Raw genomic sequence first — 18,007 nt, 5'->3', positions numbered from 1 at the left:
TTGAATTTATCTTTAACAGCAAGAAAAAGAAGTTGTTTTTTTTTTTTTTTTTTTTTTTTTGTGGTACGCGGGCCTCTCACTGTTGTGGCCTCTCCCATTGAGGAGCACAGGCTCCGGACGTGCAGGCTCAGCGGCCATGGCTCACGGGCCCAGCAGCTCCGCGGCACGTGGGATCCTCCCGGACCGGGGCACGAACCCGTGCCCCCCGCATCGGCAGGCGGACTCTCAACCACTGCGCCACCAGGGAAGCCCAAGAAGTTGTTTTTAAAAGACATTTTCAAGAAATCAAAACCAGAGGAAAGATACAAGTGTTTATGGAGACAGCAGGGATGTTTCTCAGTTCCTTTCAAGAAGTTTAAGTTGGCTGACAGAGGTCAATTAAGTTGGCTAATTACTATGTTCTACTTTGATCAGATGGATCGATACTGACTTTTTTCAGGTGCAGCAAAACTGCATTCACACACGCAAGGCAGGTGGCAAACCTTTATCCATTTGATATAACATGAAGGTTTGAATACTAAATGAACCGCACGGTGGAACTCCTTTTCGCCACAGAGATTTAAAAGTCATTTGTCCAATAAGCAAGCGCTTCCGAAAATTAAACAGAGCAAGGCAAGGGGAACAGTGAGGGGCCTGGGCCCCTTGAGCCATCCAGTGCCTCCAAAGAGGATGAGACGCCGGGTCATTGATCCCACTTTTTAAATCAGATTGAGAAAGAGAGTTCAGTTTGGCACTAGGTGTCAACTGATACCTGTTACCTGTTCTGGCCACAGTGAATGAAGTGTCCGGGCAGTGGTGAGCCGAAGAGCCGAGACCACAGCCCCGCCGGCCCCCGCAAGCGCACTGCACTCCGCCTCCCTGGCTTGCGGCGCGCAGGCACCCAGACGCACCAAGCCAGGGCCACTGTTGGCACAACTTCCTCCGTTTTCCAAACCAAGTAGCCAACAAGGTGGGCTAAGCCCCATGTGTACGATCTTATCTTCCGTTTAAACTCAGGGGCCCTGCCCCAGCTGAAAAAAATTTTAAGAGGTACAAACATTGGGAAAGGAACTTAGAAATGGGGCCAGTACAATCGGCCCTCCGTATCCGCAGATTCTGCATCCGCAGATTCCGTATCCGCAGATTCCGCATCCGCAGATTCCGCATCCGCAGATTCCAACCGCAATTTGATCTGCAGTTGGGCAGTTGGTGGAATCTGTGGGTGCAGAGGGACTGTGTATGTCTGCTTTACTAAAGTTACTGTAAACACCCACTTTTTAATTTTTAAATAGAAATACAGTTGCCAAAGAGAAAGCAGCAATCTAAATGCCAAAAGCACCAGGCATGGCTGAGGGAAGGAGTGGTGTTCAAATGATTAATTACACTCACACCGGTTCTCCCTTGTACTGATCTCTTACGCTAAGAGCTTAACAGACTTGCCAATTAGTTCCATGTGAATCATCCTCCACTCGCCTAATTTGCCTTCAAACTTTGTATCAGCAATTTGTACTTACTTAAATATCAACTTACATGGTTTTGTTTTTAGGGGGAAAAAGAGAGGGAAACCCCGTTCCTGTCTTAGCATTTCAGCAACTAAGGATCTAATAGATCCATCTGGGATCTCATTTAACAGGGCTGGTTCTCAGAAGAAATATAAGGACTTCACTGTGGTAATGAATTGAGGAATTTAACAAGATCCTAAAGCACAGGCCCTGAAAGTCAGTTTCTGTGAAACGCCAGTATAGCTATTTTATTTTTAAAAATTAAAATAAAAAAAAAGGAGGGGCACAAAGGAAGACACACACTTGAATGTAGCAGCAGAGTCAGAGGAGATTTTCTTAGGATGTCAAAGTTATCAACTGTTCATTCTTTTCAAAGCACACTATTTTCACACGGCCTCTTGAAATGTAATAACAGTTCTTACATAATGTAGAATTATTCCTTTTTATTTTATACAAGGCTTTTTTACAATTCCAAAATTTATTCTTTAAAGGTGACTTGGCTTTTGCAGCAGTAAATTCAAGTCCAAGTGTGATCGAAGTTCTTTCTCTCTTACACATGAAGCCCACACCTGAACACTGGCTCCATCGCAGTTTTTAAAAGCAAACCGAGCGCTCACATCCTCCCCGCCCACTTCCCCTCAGCCCTCTCCGGGGCGCACCCGAGCCTCTGCTCAGAGCCTGGACCTCCGTGGAAACCTTGGCCAGGTCCACAGAGGAGGGAACGTCACCGGCAGCCTGGCCAGCGTTGCTTTTTCAAAACATGGCAGCTTCAAGGCTTCTCATGCCTGAGTGAGCCTGTGAGAGATTCTTGGAAACTTTCAACAATGGGGCAGGGCAGGGAGGCCCACAGATCTATAAGAAAGCATGCTAGCTAAGCTTGATTTGCCTTAGGGGCCTGTTCTTTAAGGGAAAGTACAGGGTGAGCTGTGCCAGTATTCACCTTGTAAGGTCACCCGGGGCAGCAACAGGACACGTAATGCAAGATAAAAGGATTTCTGGTTTGGGGCAAACGAGAGAAAGTGTTTACCACATTTAAAATAAGTCAGTACTCTTACAGTAAAATAAACGGCCTGCCATAAAAGACCAGAAAGCAGCCCTTGTATCTCCTGACTTAGATTTCTGCTCTTAAAAAAATCCTTGGCTTCTACGAATCTGGCCAGCTCCGTGAAAATCAGGTAACTGATGCCTGGTCCAGGGATCAGCAGATCTGACAGCGATTTTAAAAGTTGAAATTGAGAACTGGGCAAACATGGGGAGAAAAGCAACAGGGCACATCTTCACATGGTGGGTCCCAAGAGCGGGGGACGGTGCTGCACAGCAGTGTCCCTGGGACTGGCGGGCTCCTGGTGGTGACAGCGGTGCTGCAGTCACTAGACTGCTGGGCACTGCAGGGTTCTAAGGGGGTCTCTTGATAAAATACCGCGGGGAGGGCCAGGGTGGGGCAATTCGGCAAATCAGCAAGAACGAAAACAAATTTCTAAGATTCCTAAGTGGCCTCTGCAAATAAAGGAAATGTGAATTCAACACACATACACAACCCTAGGGGCTGCCAACCCGTTTGAGGGCAGAAAATCAAAAGGAGGCTCTGTAGGGCAGAATACTTTCATCTGTAAGTGAGAATATTATATAAAACTCACAGGCTTGCTCCCTTCACAAAGAATAATTTCTTCTGCGGACTACTGAAATCATATTGTATAGTGGTCCCTAACTGAAAGAACCCTTTATTTCAGAAAGAACACTGAAAAATTCTCATACAAAATGAAAATTACTCTTATCTAATTACTTGTCATGACAAAAATGTGAATCCCATTTTACAGCGCAAAAGGCATGATGAAACCCATGTGAAACGAATGTTACGAAAGCAACTCACCTGGAAATCCTGATCATCGATTCCAAACCTCTCCCGCAGGTTACGGAAAACCATCGGGCAGTATTCCTTAAACTTGAAGTGGCTCGGCATGTTTTCTCTGAAACAGGTTGTGGAATAAAGTTCAGACGTACAAACAGTGAACCAGACTTGAATCTGCCACCATCATGCTCTCTGGCAGCCAAAGAAGCACTTGGGGTTCCCGACCCACAGAAGGCACAGGTGGGTTTCAAGGGGCCAACCAGAACCCACAGTAGGATCCGGGGGACAGAAGGGACAGACACGCAGGGGAAACGGTGAAGGAAAAGCAAAGAGCTTGGCGAGGCCGGGAGGGGCAGCACAGAGAGCCACAAACAGGGCTCCCACACTGGTCCTGGGTTGCCTGCTGATGAAATCTTACAAAACAAGACTGCCTCTCCCTCCTAGATCGACCTGTTTTATCTTTTACATAAATACCACATTCTATATTCACATAGAAAAGATCCCCTCAAAAGGTCAACCTTTAAAGGGCATTATGGGAATAATTAACACATCAGCTTCACATTAGAACAATGGCCCCATTAAGGAATTTCACAATTGATCTTCACGTGGGAGGGATTTCTCTGGGGCTCATCCCACTCATTCAGAATTGCTTCCCCCTTTGTGTTCACACGCATACACACACACCCCGTGCCCCCACTGTGGTACTCCACACACTAAGTGATGGTAATTTGTATATGTGTCCATTTTCAACCACCCGCCTGACTGTGAACCCCCGAGGGCAGGACTGTTTCTTATACATCAGTGTATGTCTGGCTCTCAATGGACTGCCTGCCACAGAAGGTGGTCCATAACGATGTCTAAAATGACATTCAAAAGAGGAAGAAATAGTCTCAATGCCCAACATGGCATCCAATTATGTTTTATAAAAACGCACCTTCATTCTTTATTGTTTTAGGAAGTAGTCATTTCTGTTCATAAAGGAATCATCAGGAGAGTTTTGTGGAAGAGAGCTGAGGTCCACAGCTGCCCCCCCCCAAAAAAAAGAATCCAAGCAATGTACAGCTTCAAACATTTAAATAGTAATGAGAACATCACCTTTAACATATAAGATATTCATAGAGAACAATATGCCGTATGCAAAAAGACATTACCCAAGAGGGCCTGCTGTTGCGTTTCTGAAAATGACAGATGGTTATGTTTATCACAGGATAAACTTTATCAGCAAAACTTCACTCTCACCCATTGAAAAATAATGTGATTATAGAAATTCACAAAAATTCAAATTCGAATTCACACTCCTGGCAGCCATGTAAGTTGTACAAAAGGCTGTGCTTCTACTTACTTGTTAAAAAGGTGATTGTCCACCTTTATCTTTGAATAGGCCTTGAAGTCATCTGGCATCAACATAACAGGGATTTGAACATGGCTCAGTTCATTGATCTAGAAAAATATAAAATAAATGGCACAGGTTGTAAGTATCTAGGTGGGAAGTGCTTGACTTAAACATGTAATTTACCAAGAAAACCCCGTGGATGCTTGTACTTCCTGGCCCACATTCCTCCCTGTTCCTGCCCCGAATCGTCTCTTCTGATGCCTTCCCCACTCTTTTCATCAGCCGTCACCACTGCCCCCAAGCACACATCGGCTGCAACTCCCCGGCTCAGCCCTGTCTGCCGCTGGCCCCCCGGATGGCAGGGGCAAAGGAGGGGTTCTGGAGGGTGAACCCTCAGGGCCAGCTGTCCCTGCTTCTCCCCGTCCACCCTCCCACTGCCCCTCCAAGCCTTGACCCAGAGCTCCTTTGATCCCATGTCCAGGTCAATTTCCCTCTGTAAAGAAAATATTCTCTCAAACAAAAAATCCAAAAACACAAAAACAACAACAACAACAAAAAAACCCCCCAAAAAACCAAAAAAAATATTCTCTGAGAAAGAGGGCTTTTTAATTTCTGATATAAATATTTGTTGAATTAATAAGACTATTTCTTTACACTTTGGGGTACTAAAAAGGAACACGGCCATTCATGTGGTCTTTACCTTTCTTGTGGGAACTAATTTAAAAATAAGTATTGGGATAGGGCATGAATCTACCAGAAGAGGAACCTTCATGAAGGAAAGGAAGGAAGCATATGGCCCTGCAATTGGATGAGAGGGAGATGGGTTGGCCAGGGGTCAAGACAAAGACACATCTTTATGTGGTTACAGAGAACAAAAGGTTAAATCCATTTCGGTTTACATTCCAGTGAATGGCAGGGACAGGGACGGCTTTTGACACCTGACTTTGAAAAAGTTGAACCTTCTCTTGGTTAATTATTTTTGCATTTAGCTCCCAAGTGATAACTCCCTGGTTGCTAGTAATAAAAACCACTTTAAAGGTTTATACTTCCAGTAAATGTGAGATACTTGCAAGGGTTCTCAGTTACAAAAACAAACAAAATGAGTTTCTTGATGGAGCAGAGTTGTTAACCCACTGCTGGGTTCACAGAAAGCAGAAGGAAATTTTCAAGACCTTCCTTCCCCTAAAGTGAGTTTAATCATCCATAGGGCATGTGGTGACCATCAGGTAAGTGTGAAAGGAGGGGTTTCTCTGAAGATAGATGCCAATTTCACACTTTGGGTCAAAGCGTAACTGCGGAGCTCAACCCAAGACTTCAACATTAAACTAGGACCCCTGAAGGAAGTGAAAGTGGTCCCAAAACCCAGTGGAAGTAAATGTAAAGGGTGCCTGGAAGAAAACACCCTTAACACAGACCTCCAGGATTCCCACAGATTAAGTCCAGCCAAATATGAGTTCACAAAGACAACAAGAGTGAAGTCAACAGCAACAAAGACTGATGTTATTTTCAAGGCTTCAGCTGGTAGGACAATCAGATACAGAATAGAAAATAAAAACTGTGAATAAAACGTATGAAGATAGTAAGAGATGGACTAGCAAAAATGAGTAAACTATGAGACTTTCAAAATGACCAATCAGACTTGAAAAAGAATCAAATAAAAATTTTACAAAATGGAAACTATAACTGTTGACTTGAAAACAAAACAAAAAGCCTCTGACCTAGTATTTATGCAGCAGATTGGATAACTGGTATACCAGAGGGTAGATCTGAGAAAACTACCTAGAATACCACAGACAGAAAGAATGGAAACATAATATATGAGAGAATGGTTAAGATGGGGAGTGGAGTGGGTTTAAATGGAACCTTAGAGGAAGAGAGTAATACAGAATATGGGGAAGACATAATATTTGAAGATGTAATGGTTGAGAATTTTTCATGACTGTGAGAGTTATAAATCTGTAGATGCATAATACCTAATGTACACAGAAGAAATCCACACCTAGAGACACTGCAGCTAAACTAAAGGATACCAAGAACCAAGAGAAGAAAAGTGGTCAGAAAGAAAAGACAAAACACAACAAAGAAATGACTATCAGACTGACAGCTTACTTCCCAACAGTAAAACTGGAAGCCCACAGACAGCAGAATGATATCCTCAGAGTGGAAGATTACTGTCAACATAAAATTGTATACTGTGGTATAATAAGAAATATATTTTGATCATTGTCCGGGTTCCTGGCACAAATCTAAAACCCTTGCAACTTCCTAAGTGACAGGAGTATCTTTTGTCGTTCACCAGAAGCCCTTTCGGGGCATACCTGAATTCATGCTAATGAGGTGACTTAGGTTTAGACCCCTAGATGGCCTCAGGATGGGGCTGGTCACCAGAAAGACCAAGTGACTGGACGGTTGGAACTTTCAGCCCTACCCACTGACCTCAGGGAAGGGGAAGGGAGATGCTGGAGATGAAGTTCTATGTAAACTTTTGAACAATAAGAGTTGGAGAGCTTCTGGGTTGGTGAACACATCCATATGCCAGGAGGGTGGTGCACCCCAGTTCCATGGGGACAGAAGCTCCTGCACTCGGGACCTATGTAGCTCTGCATCGGTATCCTTTATAATATCTTTTATAATAAACTGGTAAACATATATAAATGTTTTTCAGAGTTCTGTGAGCCGCTTAGCAAAATAATGGAACTGGAGGAGGGGCTGTGGGAACCTCTGATTTACAGCCAGTTGCTCAGAAGCACACAGAACAACCTGGGCTTGTGAGTGGTAACTGAAGTCGGGGAAGGGGCAATCCTGTGGGACTGGGCTAATAACCTGTGGGGTCTGATTTGATCTCAAGGAAGACAGTGTCAGAACTGACTTACTGCTTCAGGATATTGGAAAAAAACACATGTGGGACAAACCCATTAAAACTATCTTTCAATATATTGGAAGATTGGGATTGACATATACACACTACTATATATAAAATAGATAACTAGGGGCTTCCCTGGTGGCGCAGTGGTTGAGAGTCCGCCTGCCGATGCAGGGGACACGGGTTCGTGCCCCAGTCTGGGAAGATCCCACATGCCGCGGAGTGGCTGGGCCCGTGAGCCATGGCCGCTGAGCCTGCGCGTCCGGAGCCTGTGCTCCGCAACGGGAGAGGCCACAACATTGAGAAGCCCGCATACCGCAAAAACAAACAAACAAACAAACAAAAATTAGATAACTAATAAGGACCTACTATATAGCACAGGGAACTCTACTCAGTACTCTGTAAGGGCCTATATGGGGAAAGAATCTTAAAAAGAGTAGATGTATGTATATGTATAACAGATTCACTTTGCTGTACACCTGAAACTAACATAACATTGTAAATCAACTATATTCCAATAAAAATTAAAAAAAAAAACTATGTTTCAAAAAAATGAGAGCAAAATAAAGGCTTTTAACTGAGAACTTATCTACAACACATCCCCCTAGAGGAACTTACAAGCTTTAGAAGCACGCTATTTAGACTCTATTAAAGATATACTTCAGAAAAAAGGTAAACATTGTGGGTGGAAGGTCTGAGATAACAAAAAGAATTAGTAAGTAAATAAACTGGTAAATATGAGGACAAATATAAGTAAACATCATCTATATAAAGTAATAATGCCCAATTTATGAGATTAAAAAGGACAGAAATACACACTGAATAGCAACAGGGTATAAATTGGAAAGTAGATGGCCACAGTTATAATGCTCATGGTATTGTTCAGGAGGAGAGGTAAGATATTAACTGCAGACTTTAAGTATTATGCTACAATTTCAAGGGCAAACATTAAAAGAATAAGAAACACAGTAGATAACTTCCAAACCAGTAGAAGGCGAAAAACAGAATAAGAAAACAAAACTCAATTAAAAAAAAAAGAAACGTGGGGCTTCCCTAGTGGCGCAGTGGTTAAGAATCCACCTGCCAGTGCAGGGGACACAGGTTCAAGCCCTGGTCCGGGAAGATCCCACATGCCGTGGAGCAACTCAGCCCGTTCACCACAATTACTGAGCTTGCACTCTAGAGCCCGCGAGCCACAACTACTGAGCCCATGTGCCACAACTACTAAAGCCTGCCCACCTAGAGCCCATGCTCCACAACAAGAGAAGTCGCTGCAGTGAGAGGCCCGCACACCGCAACACAGAGTAGCCCCTGCTAGCTGCAACTAGAGAAAGCCTGTGCACAGCCACGAAGACCCAACACAGCCAAAAATAAATAATAAATAAATTTTAAAAATAAAAAAAGAAATGCAAGCAAGAGAAAAAAAATTTGCACAACAAAAGTGGGACAAATAGAAAGTGATATAAATAAATCTGGATATATCCATAATCACAATAGGCATAAATAGGCTAGCAGTTAAACATAAAGACTGTCATAATGAATTCAAAACTATAAGGTATGTGCATGAGGCACACCTAAAACATAAGAACTCAAATACATCAAAAGCTAAGGGACAGAAAAAATATATTAAATAGTACTAAAAATTACTGAAAAGCTAGCCTACTTTTATTAGTATCAAATAAACTAATAACTTTAAGACAAAAGCATTACTAAGGATAAAGAAGGTCTGTGCACAATGATAAAAGGTTCAATTAGCCAGGAAGATAGGATTCATATTTTATAAGCACCTAATTAGCCTGAAAGTATAGAGCAAAAATTGTTAGGACCTCAGGGAAAACGGGCGATCCATCATTATAGAGGAACATTTGGATGTGCTTTTATTGACAGTTTAAACAGACACAAAATTAAGAAAGATACAGATTTTTAAACAACATATTGAAGTCAATATGTTGCATACCTATTATATTATGGCCAAGTATTCTTCCAGATGATTGGGATACACTGTGGAACAAAACAGATTAAGATGCCTGCCCTCTGGAGCTTCTGTTTTAGTGGGAAGAGCCAGAAGATAAAACAATAAACTTAGTAAATTACTGTGTTAGAAGTAAATTATCTACTATGTTAAAAGGCTATGGAAAAAGGAAAAAGAGCAGGACAAAAGAGCTAGGGAGCACCCAACAGGGCACAGGTGAGAGTCACTTAAGTATTTAAAATAGGGTGGATTCAAGTAGGCCAGAGTTTGGAGGAGATGAGATTTAACATTGCAGTGCAAAGGCCCTGGGGTAGGGACATGCCTGGTATGCTTGGGACAAGGAGACCAGTGTGGCCGGAGCAGATTATGTGAGGGCAGAAACAGTAAGAGCTGAGATCAGCGGTAAAGGCAATGGGTTCCTATAGGGCCTTCCAGGTCACTAGAAAGACTCCCTTTTACTCTGAGAGATAAGGGAGCTCTTGCAGCTTCTGGGTGATAAAGAGATGATATCAGTGAACTTAGGGGCTTAGAAAGATGACGGGGTGGTGGGCACAAGCATAGAAATAGGGAGACCAGTTACACGCAAGTGTAGTAATAGCCTGTTTGTTTTGTTTTTTGGGTTTCTTTTGGCCGCGCCTCGTGGCCTGTGGGATCTTAGTTCCCCGACCAGGGATTGAACCCACACCCCCTGCAGTGGAAGCACGGAGTCTTAACTGCTGGACCGCCGGGAAGTCCCGTGATACCGTTTTGACCAGGACGACAGCAGTGTAGTTAGAGACGGGGAGTCAGACTGTGGATATTTTCGGAAAGTAGAGACATGATTTCCTGGAGCTCTGAGCGGGGGTGTCAGAACGACAGAAGCTCAGGCCCACTCACAGGCTTTGGTCTGAACAATTAGAAGATGGAGCTGCCATCGACCGAGATGGGGGAGACTTCTCACCGTGTTTCTCTTCACGCTTTTTGATTTTTGAATCATGTTAAAGAATTGACTGGTCTAAAAATTTAATACTTCTTTAAAAACCCTATGACCAAAAAACATATATGCAGACTATCAGCTACAGTTATAAAATATATATTCATACAATATTTACTACTTATAATAATTAGTATAGAATTATATTATGTTGAGCACTGCACAGATTTTCAGATTGGATACCACCACCCTCATTTCTGGATCCATGTTGACTTTCGTGTGGTATTTGCTTTTTTTTCATATAACCGTTGAGATTCCAGCTTCCTAAAGATTATCACTGTGCTACAGGAAGTAGTACAAAGTTGAAATTGTGAACTCCCTCAAACCAGCAGTTTGCATGGTGTCTCACAGATGTAGAGAGCGCCCTGCTTCCCTTGAAATTTTAAAATCTCCCTCCGTACTCCTTGTGAATTTGCTGCAGTGCCCCAGGGCACTGTTTGGGGACCACAGCTGTACAGCAGCAGATGTTTAAAAGAGCAAATGACAAAATCTAATTATAGAATAAGATAATCAGAATAATCCCCTAAATGCATTGTACTGGATTATAACATATAACCACTTTATATTCACCTCAAACGACCTTCATTACAATCACCAGTTAATCCTCAGCCCGTATAAACTGATGATCTCTATAACCTTCCCAAGCAAATAGCTTTCTTGGGATAATGCTATATCAACTGCATTTGTGCAAAGCCAAATTACAATTCTGTTCCTATCAAATTATGGCAATAACTTAATCAGACATCACTTTTAGCCCATTCTATACTATATTGTTAAAATCTCCTCTGTGTTATAGCCCATAAAAATGTATGAAACTTCCACTAGACTGATTTAAAATCATATAATCTCTCCCATTCAGTTTACTCACGTATCTTATAATATTAACTAATTCTCAGAGTATATTTGTAAAAAATTAAAATCTATACCTCTTTATGCTAGCACTGGAATATCAAAGTTTGGGGAAAAAAAGAGAGAGAGAGAGAGAATAAGACCTGGAAACCAAGACTTGTGACAAGCACAGTTAGAATGAAGCTGGATGGCAATTAAATCCATTTCTCAATATCATATGGAACTAGAAGAGAATAAATAAAAACAAAGGAAATTTACAGGGTGACAAGGAAAAGTGAAGGAGCAGACAACTTCATGTTGCTTTCACCAAATTATACAGAAGAAAGTTGGAGAGAACACAATAAGTGATTCCTGTCACATCTCTGCTTCCAGTGATTTCTGAGAAAGCAAAACCCCACCTGGCAGCAGGAACATGGAAATCCATCCATTCCACTCTTGTGCTGCTGAGATCTGTGTAGGTAACAGTATCTTCCTTAGAAAGCCAGCAGGGAAAGAGGAACTTTGGAGATCCTGCTCTGAAAAATGTTTTGTTCTAAAAACATGAAAACCTTCCAGCCCAAACGGAATGTGTGATCTGTGAATTTCCCTCATCGATATGTGTTCCATACCCATCCTTGTTATGTGAGCATCCGCTCTGTTGGGCGCCGTGCAGAGACCAGCGTTCACCCAGTCCACAGTCCAGAGGGGCCCACATGTTGGTTGAAGAAGTTCACAAATGTAAAGTTCCAACAATGACAAGTGTCAGGAGGAAGGAGGTCATCGGGCTATGAGCAAGCGGGACGGAGGCGTGGCCCAGGGCGGGGATGGAGGTGAAGGAGGGGCCAGCCTGGAGCACGAGGGGGAGGGGACAGGGGTTCCAGGAAGCAGGGTCGCAGGTGCAAAGGCCCTGCGGTGGGGTTGTGTGTGGGGTACAGTTAACTGGAGACACGGCAGCTTAATGTGTTAGGAGTGCAGGAATCCAGGCGCACGAGACGGGATGGCGCTGAACCGCCTAAAAGGGCTGTAAGAGGCCACAGGAGCGCTCTGAGAGAGGACGGACGGGGCGGAGGGGAACGGAGAAGGTTCAGGCGATACAGCACGGGTCTAAACACGGGCTTGTGGGACAGGACAGCGTAGTGCATCTGTCGAGAGAGCGCACTTCAAGGGAAGAGTCCAGTTTTGAACTTGTGAAATTTGATGTGCTCTTGAGACACCTTATGTGTGTCAGGCAGGCAGGTGGATTTGTGGCTCTGACATTCCCAGGGGAGGCGAGGAGTGGGGTGGGAGGGAGGGAAACAGGCACGTTGTGTGTAAGACACAGGTTACCCACGGGGGCGGCGAAGGCGAACAGGAAGAACTGCCTTCGAGGGAGGGAGTGAAAGCAGGGTCAGCTCGTGGGCAGCAAGGAGCGAGCGAGTCGAGAACAGAAGGGGACGAGCAGTGGCGAATGCTTCTGAGAAGCGGAGCGGGACGGTGATTGTAACATGGCAGCTGGAAGCGTTTGGGGCCCTTGGGCTGGGGGCTCTGATGGAGGACAGCCAAGGAAACCAGGCTGGGGAACGCTGAGGAGAGAAGGGGGAGGTGGGAGAAGGCAGACCCGGATCTGGCTAGGTTTTCAGAAGTCTGGAAGGAGAGAGATGCAGAGGGGTGAGGGATGGAGGAAGGGGCTGAGTCTAAAGACGGGATATTCCTTCTTGGGGAGGTGTGGGCTCCGGACTCCCAGCCTGCCTGAAGGGAATATGGCTTTGGGGAGGCAGTCAGTCCCTCCATCAAGAAGAGGGAAAGGGGACAGGGGCTGTGCAGCGTGGCAAAACCTGCCCCAGGGGAGACGGGGTTCCCTCCACGGGCTCCTCTTTTCTCTGGGAAGGAGAGCCATGACGACCTGCTGAGGGTGAGAGGCAGGCCGAGCGGTGCGGGGGCTTAGAGAGAACACAGAGAAGCTGAAAAAGTGATTGCAGGATGTGGGAGAACAAGTCTGAAGAGAGAAATGTGGCTGGGCTTTGGGGCAGAGCTGGGAGTCCATTCGCGGTGATGGTTAGTGTACAGGGTATCAGACGAACCCGTGCAGTGGCATTCCCCAGAGCCGGGCCGCAGGAAGAAGCTGCTGATACAGGATGATTGGGCTTCTTCGGGTCTGAGGTTTTTGCTAGTTGGGTGTGCCAGAAAGATGACACAAAGTGTCACGGAGAGAGCAATGGAATTAATTCTAGGATAATCACTCAGAAATGGAAAGTCAGTACAGAACACTCATCCCTGACCACAAAGAGTTTCCCACTGTAGTTGATGGGGCAGCACATACACAGTGTGAAGGACAAAGCAGCAGAGAAGGAAAGCTGGAGTCCAGACAGTAAGTGTCCCAGGAACTCAGGGCGGGGACCTGTGACAGGTGTGCGGAAGGGCTTCTGGGAGGGAGTGAAGCCCGATGTGGCTCCTGCAGGATGGAGAGACGTGACTAGTGTTTCATTTAAATACATTTCGACACGTTCCATCTTCACAAACCAAGAGTTCCCCAGGAAGGAGGGAATTGGCCCTCGTTATTTGACAAGAAAAGAGAAGAGAAATCAAAGCCAATTATGATGAAATTAAAAGAGACCCTTAGCAGAGGAGAGATTTTCATGAGTTCCTGCCTAATCTTTTACAAGCACGCCAAGTTAATAGCTCTGTATCTTTCTGGTGTTTGCACTGTGTAATGCTTTTAATACCTGTTGATTCTGTTGTGCTTTTTTGTGTATTAAATATTTTTCATTTCGCCAAATAAATAAATAAAATAACGGAGACCCATAGCGATCCCCCAGTCTAACGCTAATGTCTCACTGTGTAGATTACAGCACCCCCTGGTACAGCCGTGCCTTTATAATCGAGGAGGAGCTTGCCACTGAGTTGTACTAGACAGCTACTGCATCAGCATTTCTTCCACAATGCCTTCACGTTTTCCTTTGGGTTTCTCTCCATGCGCCAGCCACCCCCCCCCATCCTCTCCCCACACCCCTTGGTCAGGTGAATAGCTAGATTTAATGATTCGCACACAAACACTTCACAAACCCCAGGCTCTACCACTTAAAAGGACCTCTTAAGTAGTGAACAATATTTTTCAATAGTGTATCCGTGCGCCCCCTTTTTTTTCTATAAGCACATTTTATTTTTTTATATATAGGGCTCACCAGTCATTCATAAGTTTTACCAAAATATTAACTACAGCGCTGCCTGATCCTTGAAAGGCCTGGACAATTCTCTCCTATAGCCTATTACTTTGACATCACACAAACTAAAATATATCCTTGTCTCTAATTCACTAATGACAATGAGCTGCCATCTTGAATAAGGCTGAGTTGATTTTATTTGTTAACTTCTATCTTCCACATAGGGCAATGGGCTGTGAACTTTCAGACTTTAGGACAAAATTCTTGGGTTTCAAAGTCTTCAGTCTGAGAAAATTTTAATTTATTAGTTTGGCATTCTACCTAGCTCAACCATTCTATTGCTATATGGCCTACCTCGAAACTGGTGGCACAACTAATAATGGTTTATTATCATTAGCTTACATCAGTTTTTTTATTTTTATTTTTTTTGCGGTACGCGGGCCTCTCACCGTTGCGGCCTCTCCCGTTGCGGAGCACAGGCCCTGGACGCGCAGGCTCAGCGGCCATGGCTTACGGGCCCAGCTGCTCCGCGGCATGTGGGATCTTCCCAGACCGGGGCACGAACCCATGTCCCCTGCATCGGCAGGTGGACTCTTAACCACTGCGCCACCAGGGAAGCCCTTTACATCAGTATTTTAACAAAGCATTTATACTTTTCTTCCTGTCTTTATAGATATTCTCTACATATAGGAAACACACACACATATATAGTTTCATTTATATATGCTACATAATATTCATGAAAGAAAAGAAAAAGATTTGTGTTAACCATTACTATTTCGAAGGAAAAAATAACACCCCACAGGAATAAGCATGCATCATGAAATCCAAATAGTTTTTAATTTATGGAGATAAAAGTGCTTTTGGAGTTTACTTATTAAACTTTTATTTGGTTAGTTAAATAATAAACTGGAAGCACTAGTTCTATTATGAAGGCAACATCTAAAGTTCCTTCAGGTTGCAAATATTTAATAAACTCTCACAACAAAGGTGAAATACCACTTTATACTTAATAGTTGTCAAACCACTTGGGCAAATAGTTTTTCATTTTCTATTTGTGTTGACAGTCACATTCAGAGTCCTATAAAGCTCATGATTGTATATTGTAGATACTCCCACACAGAGAAGCTGTAGGCTTCTCCCCGGTGCCCTGGGAAGGGCCTCTTGTTCCTGTTTATACCGTGTCAGTCCAACAGACTGATGTGGACCAGCCCAGACTTTCCGCTGAGCCACTGGGCATCGGAGTGGACAGTGCCGGAGCCCAACATAAGACATTAAATAAAGAAGCTTTGTTGTGAACGTCAACAGACACAAGGGCAAAGTGGAGGGTGGGAGGGTGAGGAAAAGGTTTAGTACAAAGTGCCCAAGTGTTCCTGATTGTATTACAATTCTGGAGTCGGGGGAGAGTGTGTAGGGGGGAAGATATTGTTGACATGGAGGATGGTAGAGGGAGGAGGGTGGGGGGAGCTGGTGAGGTCTAGGCTCTCCTTGGCCTTGACTCACATTAATACTTGGCATTAACCTTGCTGCTCATACCACGTGGACACCTGCCAAGCATCACATTCAACACTCTAGACACCGTATCTCATCTGATCTTTAACCAAATGGAGTAGGTGCTATTATTATTATCTCCATTTTCCAGATAAGAAAGTTGAGGCTTAGTAAGATTAGGTAAACTAGTCCAGCCTAAACCTTCCTCAGTCAGGCAACTCACATGAGTTACCTCAAATATGCAAGTCAGAGAGCACGGCTGGCTGACCCTAAGATCCTTTGGAGATCCTGACAGCCTCTGGAGCAAGAGTCACAGCAACGTCAGAAACCGTCCACCTGAAATTCAAGTCTTCATCATGTTAAAAACTTCTAAAGGAGTCCTTTCCTTTTTTTTCTTTAAGGAGTAATTAAACAGATGTTTAGAATAAATGATTGAATGCATGTTTAACTGAATATGTGCCATAACCTACAATGACATCAGCTGTGATTTTAATAAGTGCAATCTAAATTTGCAAAGACCTGTATCACTGAGAAGTTTTCATTTCTCTGACATCCCTTGTCATTTCAAAAAAAAGGGAAGATACTGTAAATTAACTATATTTCAATAAAAAACAAAAAATACACAAAAAGGAGAAAATAAATATCCCTCAAAGTTTCGTTAAATCCTAATGAATCATAAATAGTATCCTTAAAGGATACGAAATTGATTTCCAAAGCGATTATTCATTAAAGCAAATTGCTAAGTTTTCCCTTATGAAAAGTATGATTAACACATGGTACAGTAAAACTCATGTGACTTACTTTTCCTTTTATAATACTATATGACCCAACTCACAAAAGGTATCTTGATCGCTCTCTTCAGCAAAACATTCAAACTTCTATCCCACTCAAGTCTCCTACAATGCTGCAAAACAAGGCTTTTGTTTATTTGTTTTGTGTATTAAATCTGCTGATTGCAAGGGGTGTCATTCCTGCAGAGGTAACACTGAATTCACACTGGCAAGAAAACCGAGTTTGCGGTTAAGCTGCAAACCTGGGAATGATAAACAACTACTGGACAAGGAATAAATAAGTGAGACCCGGCTGGTAATGGTTCTGAAGTGAAGGCATACAGACGTGTCCTCACATAGCCATTTCACACTGAGACATATAAAAAATCAACTTCACTAATTTACATGATTTTTTTCAGTCAAAACCATGTTTATAAATCGTGAGGCATTATTAATGACACTTCATTAATTCAGATATATGCACCCTAGATACTATGTTCCCAGACGAATGCAGAATTGTATTGGTTTTCATTCAGCCAAGTTTACACGAAAAGGACTGAAAAAAAAAAAAAAACAGAAAAGGAAATCTCTCACATGTAGTAGACACTGAGATATTTAATCTGATTATAATAGACAATTCACTACAAGTTATGCCACATTCAGGTGAAACAGGAGGCATCCAGCACGTCAAGCCGCGGGGTATGGTGCTGGGTATGGAAGCTGGTACACGGGCACTGGTGGGGGGAGCACGTCCCAGATTGGAGCAAGTCGGACATGGCAAGAGTGGGAATTATCTTAAAAGGCCTATTTATTCCTCCTCAAAATCTCAAGACACAGATTGAACCAGGCTTATTTTATCTCCTAAACATTTCCTACCACTTAAATATGAATGCATATTTTAAAACACAACTTGACGATAATAATAATAAAGAGGGTAGACTGAACAATGAGAAAATGGAACAACATAACCACAAAGGATTCAAGATCAGTAAGGACCCACTGGGAAAAAGAACTATAATGTGTAACTTGACATGACTGTAATTTTGGATACTATTTTAACTTTAATTAATTTCTTAGGGAAATCAATAAATATGTCATACCAGATCCCCTAGACTTTACAAGTTTTGCAATTGCCTCTAGCTTCTACAAAAGAATCCTGACTTCACCATTTTAAAAAAAGGGATACAAATTCACCATTAATGTTAAAACAAAAAAATCTCTTTTCCCCCCTCCGTATTCCTTCATATCAGTGTCTGAAAATAGATACTTTCCACTTACTGGACTCATCCTAAAAAAAAACCCCACAA

General features: G+C 43.2%; 1 protein-coding gene across 2 annotated transcripts in view; it reads right to left on the bottom strand.

The window, feature by feature from the left end:
* PIP4K2A (phosphatidylinositol-5-phosphate 4-kinase type 2 alpha) overlaps window positions 1-18,007 on the bottom strand; it is a 176,665-nt gene that overhangs the window by 69,032 nt on the left and 89,626 nt on the right. For both annotated transcript variants that reach the window (XM_032623881.1, XM_032623882.1), the window contains exons 2-3: window positions 4,673-4,770; window positions 3,352-3,448 (exon numbers count right to left, since the gene is read on the bottom strand). In XM_032623881.1, coding sequence (XP_032479772.1) covers window positions 3,352-3,448; window positions 4,673-4,770 — 195 coding nt within the window. The remainder of the gene's footprint in view (window positions 1-3,351; window positions 3,449-4,672; window positions 4,771-18,007) is intronic.

The sequence above is a fragment of the Phocoena sinus genome, chromosome 2 (assembly GCF_008692025.1).
Source record: "Phocoena sinus isolate mPhoSin1 chromosome 2, mPhoSin1.pri, whole genome shotgun sequence".
Lineage (NCBI taxonomy): Eukaryota > Metazoa > Chordata > Mammalia > Artiodactyla > Phocoenidae > Phocoena > Phocoena sinus.
This window is presented reverse-complemented; position numbering and strand designations above follow the sequence as displayed.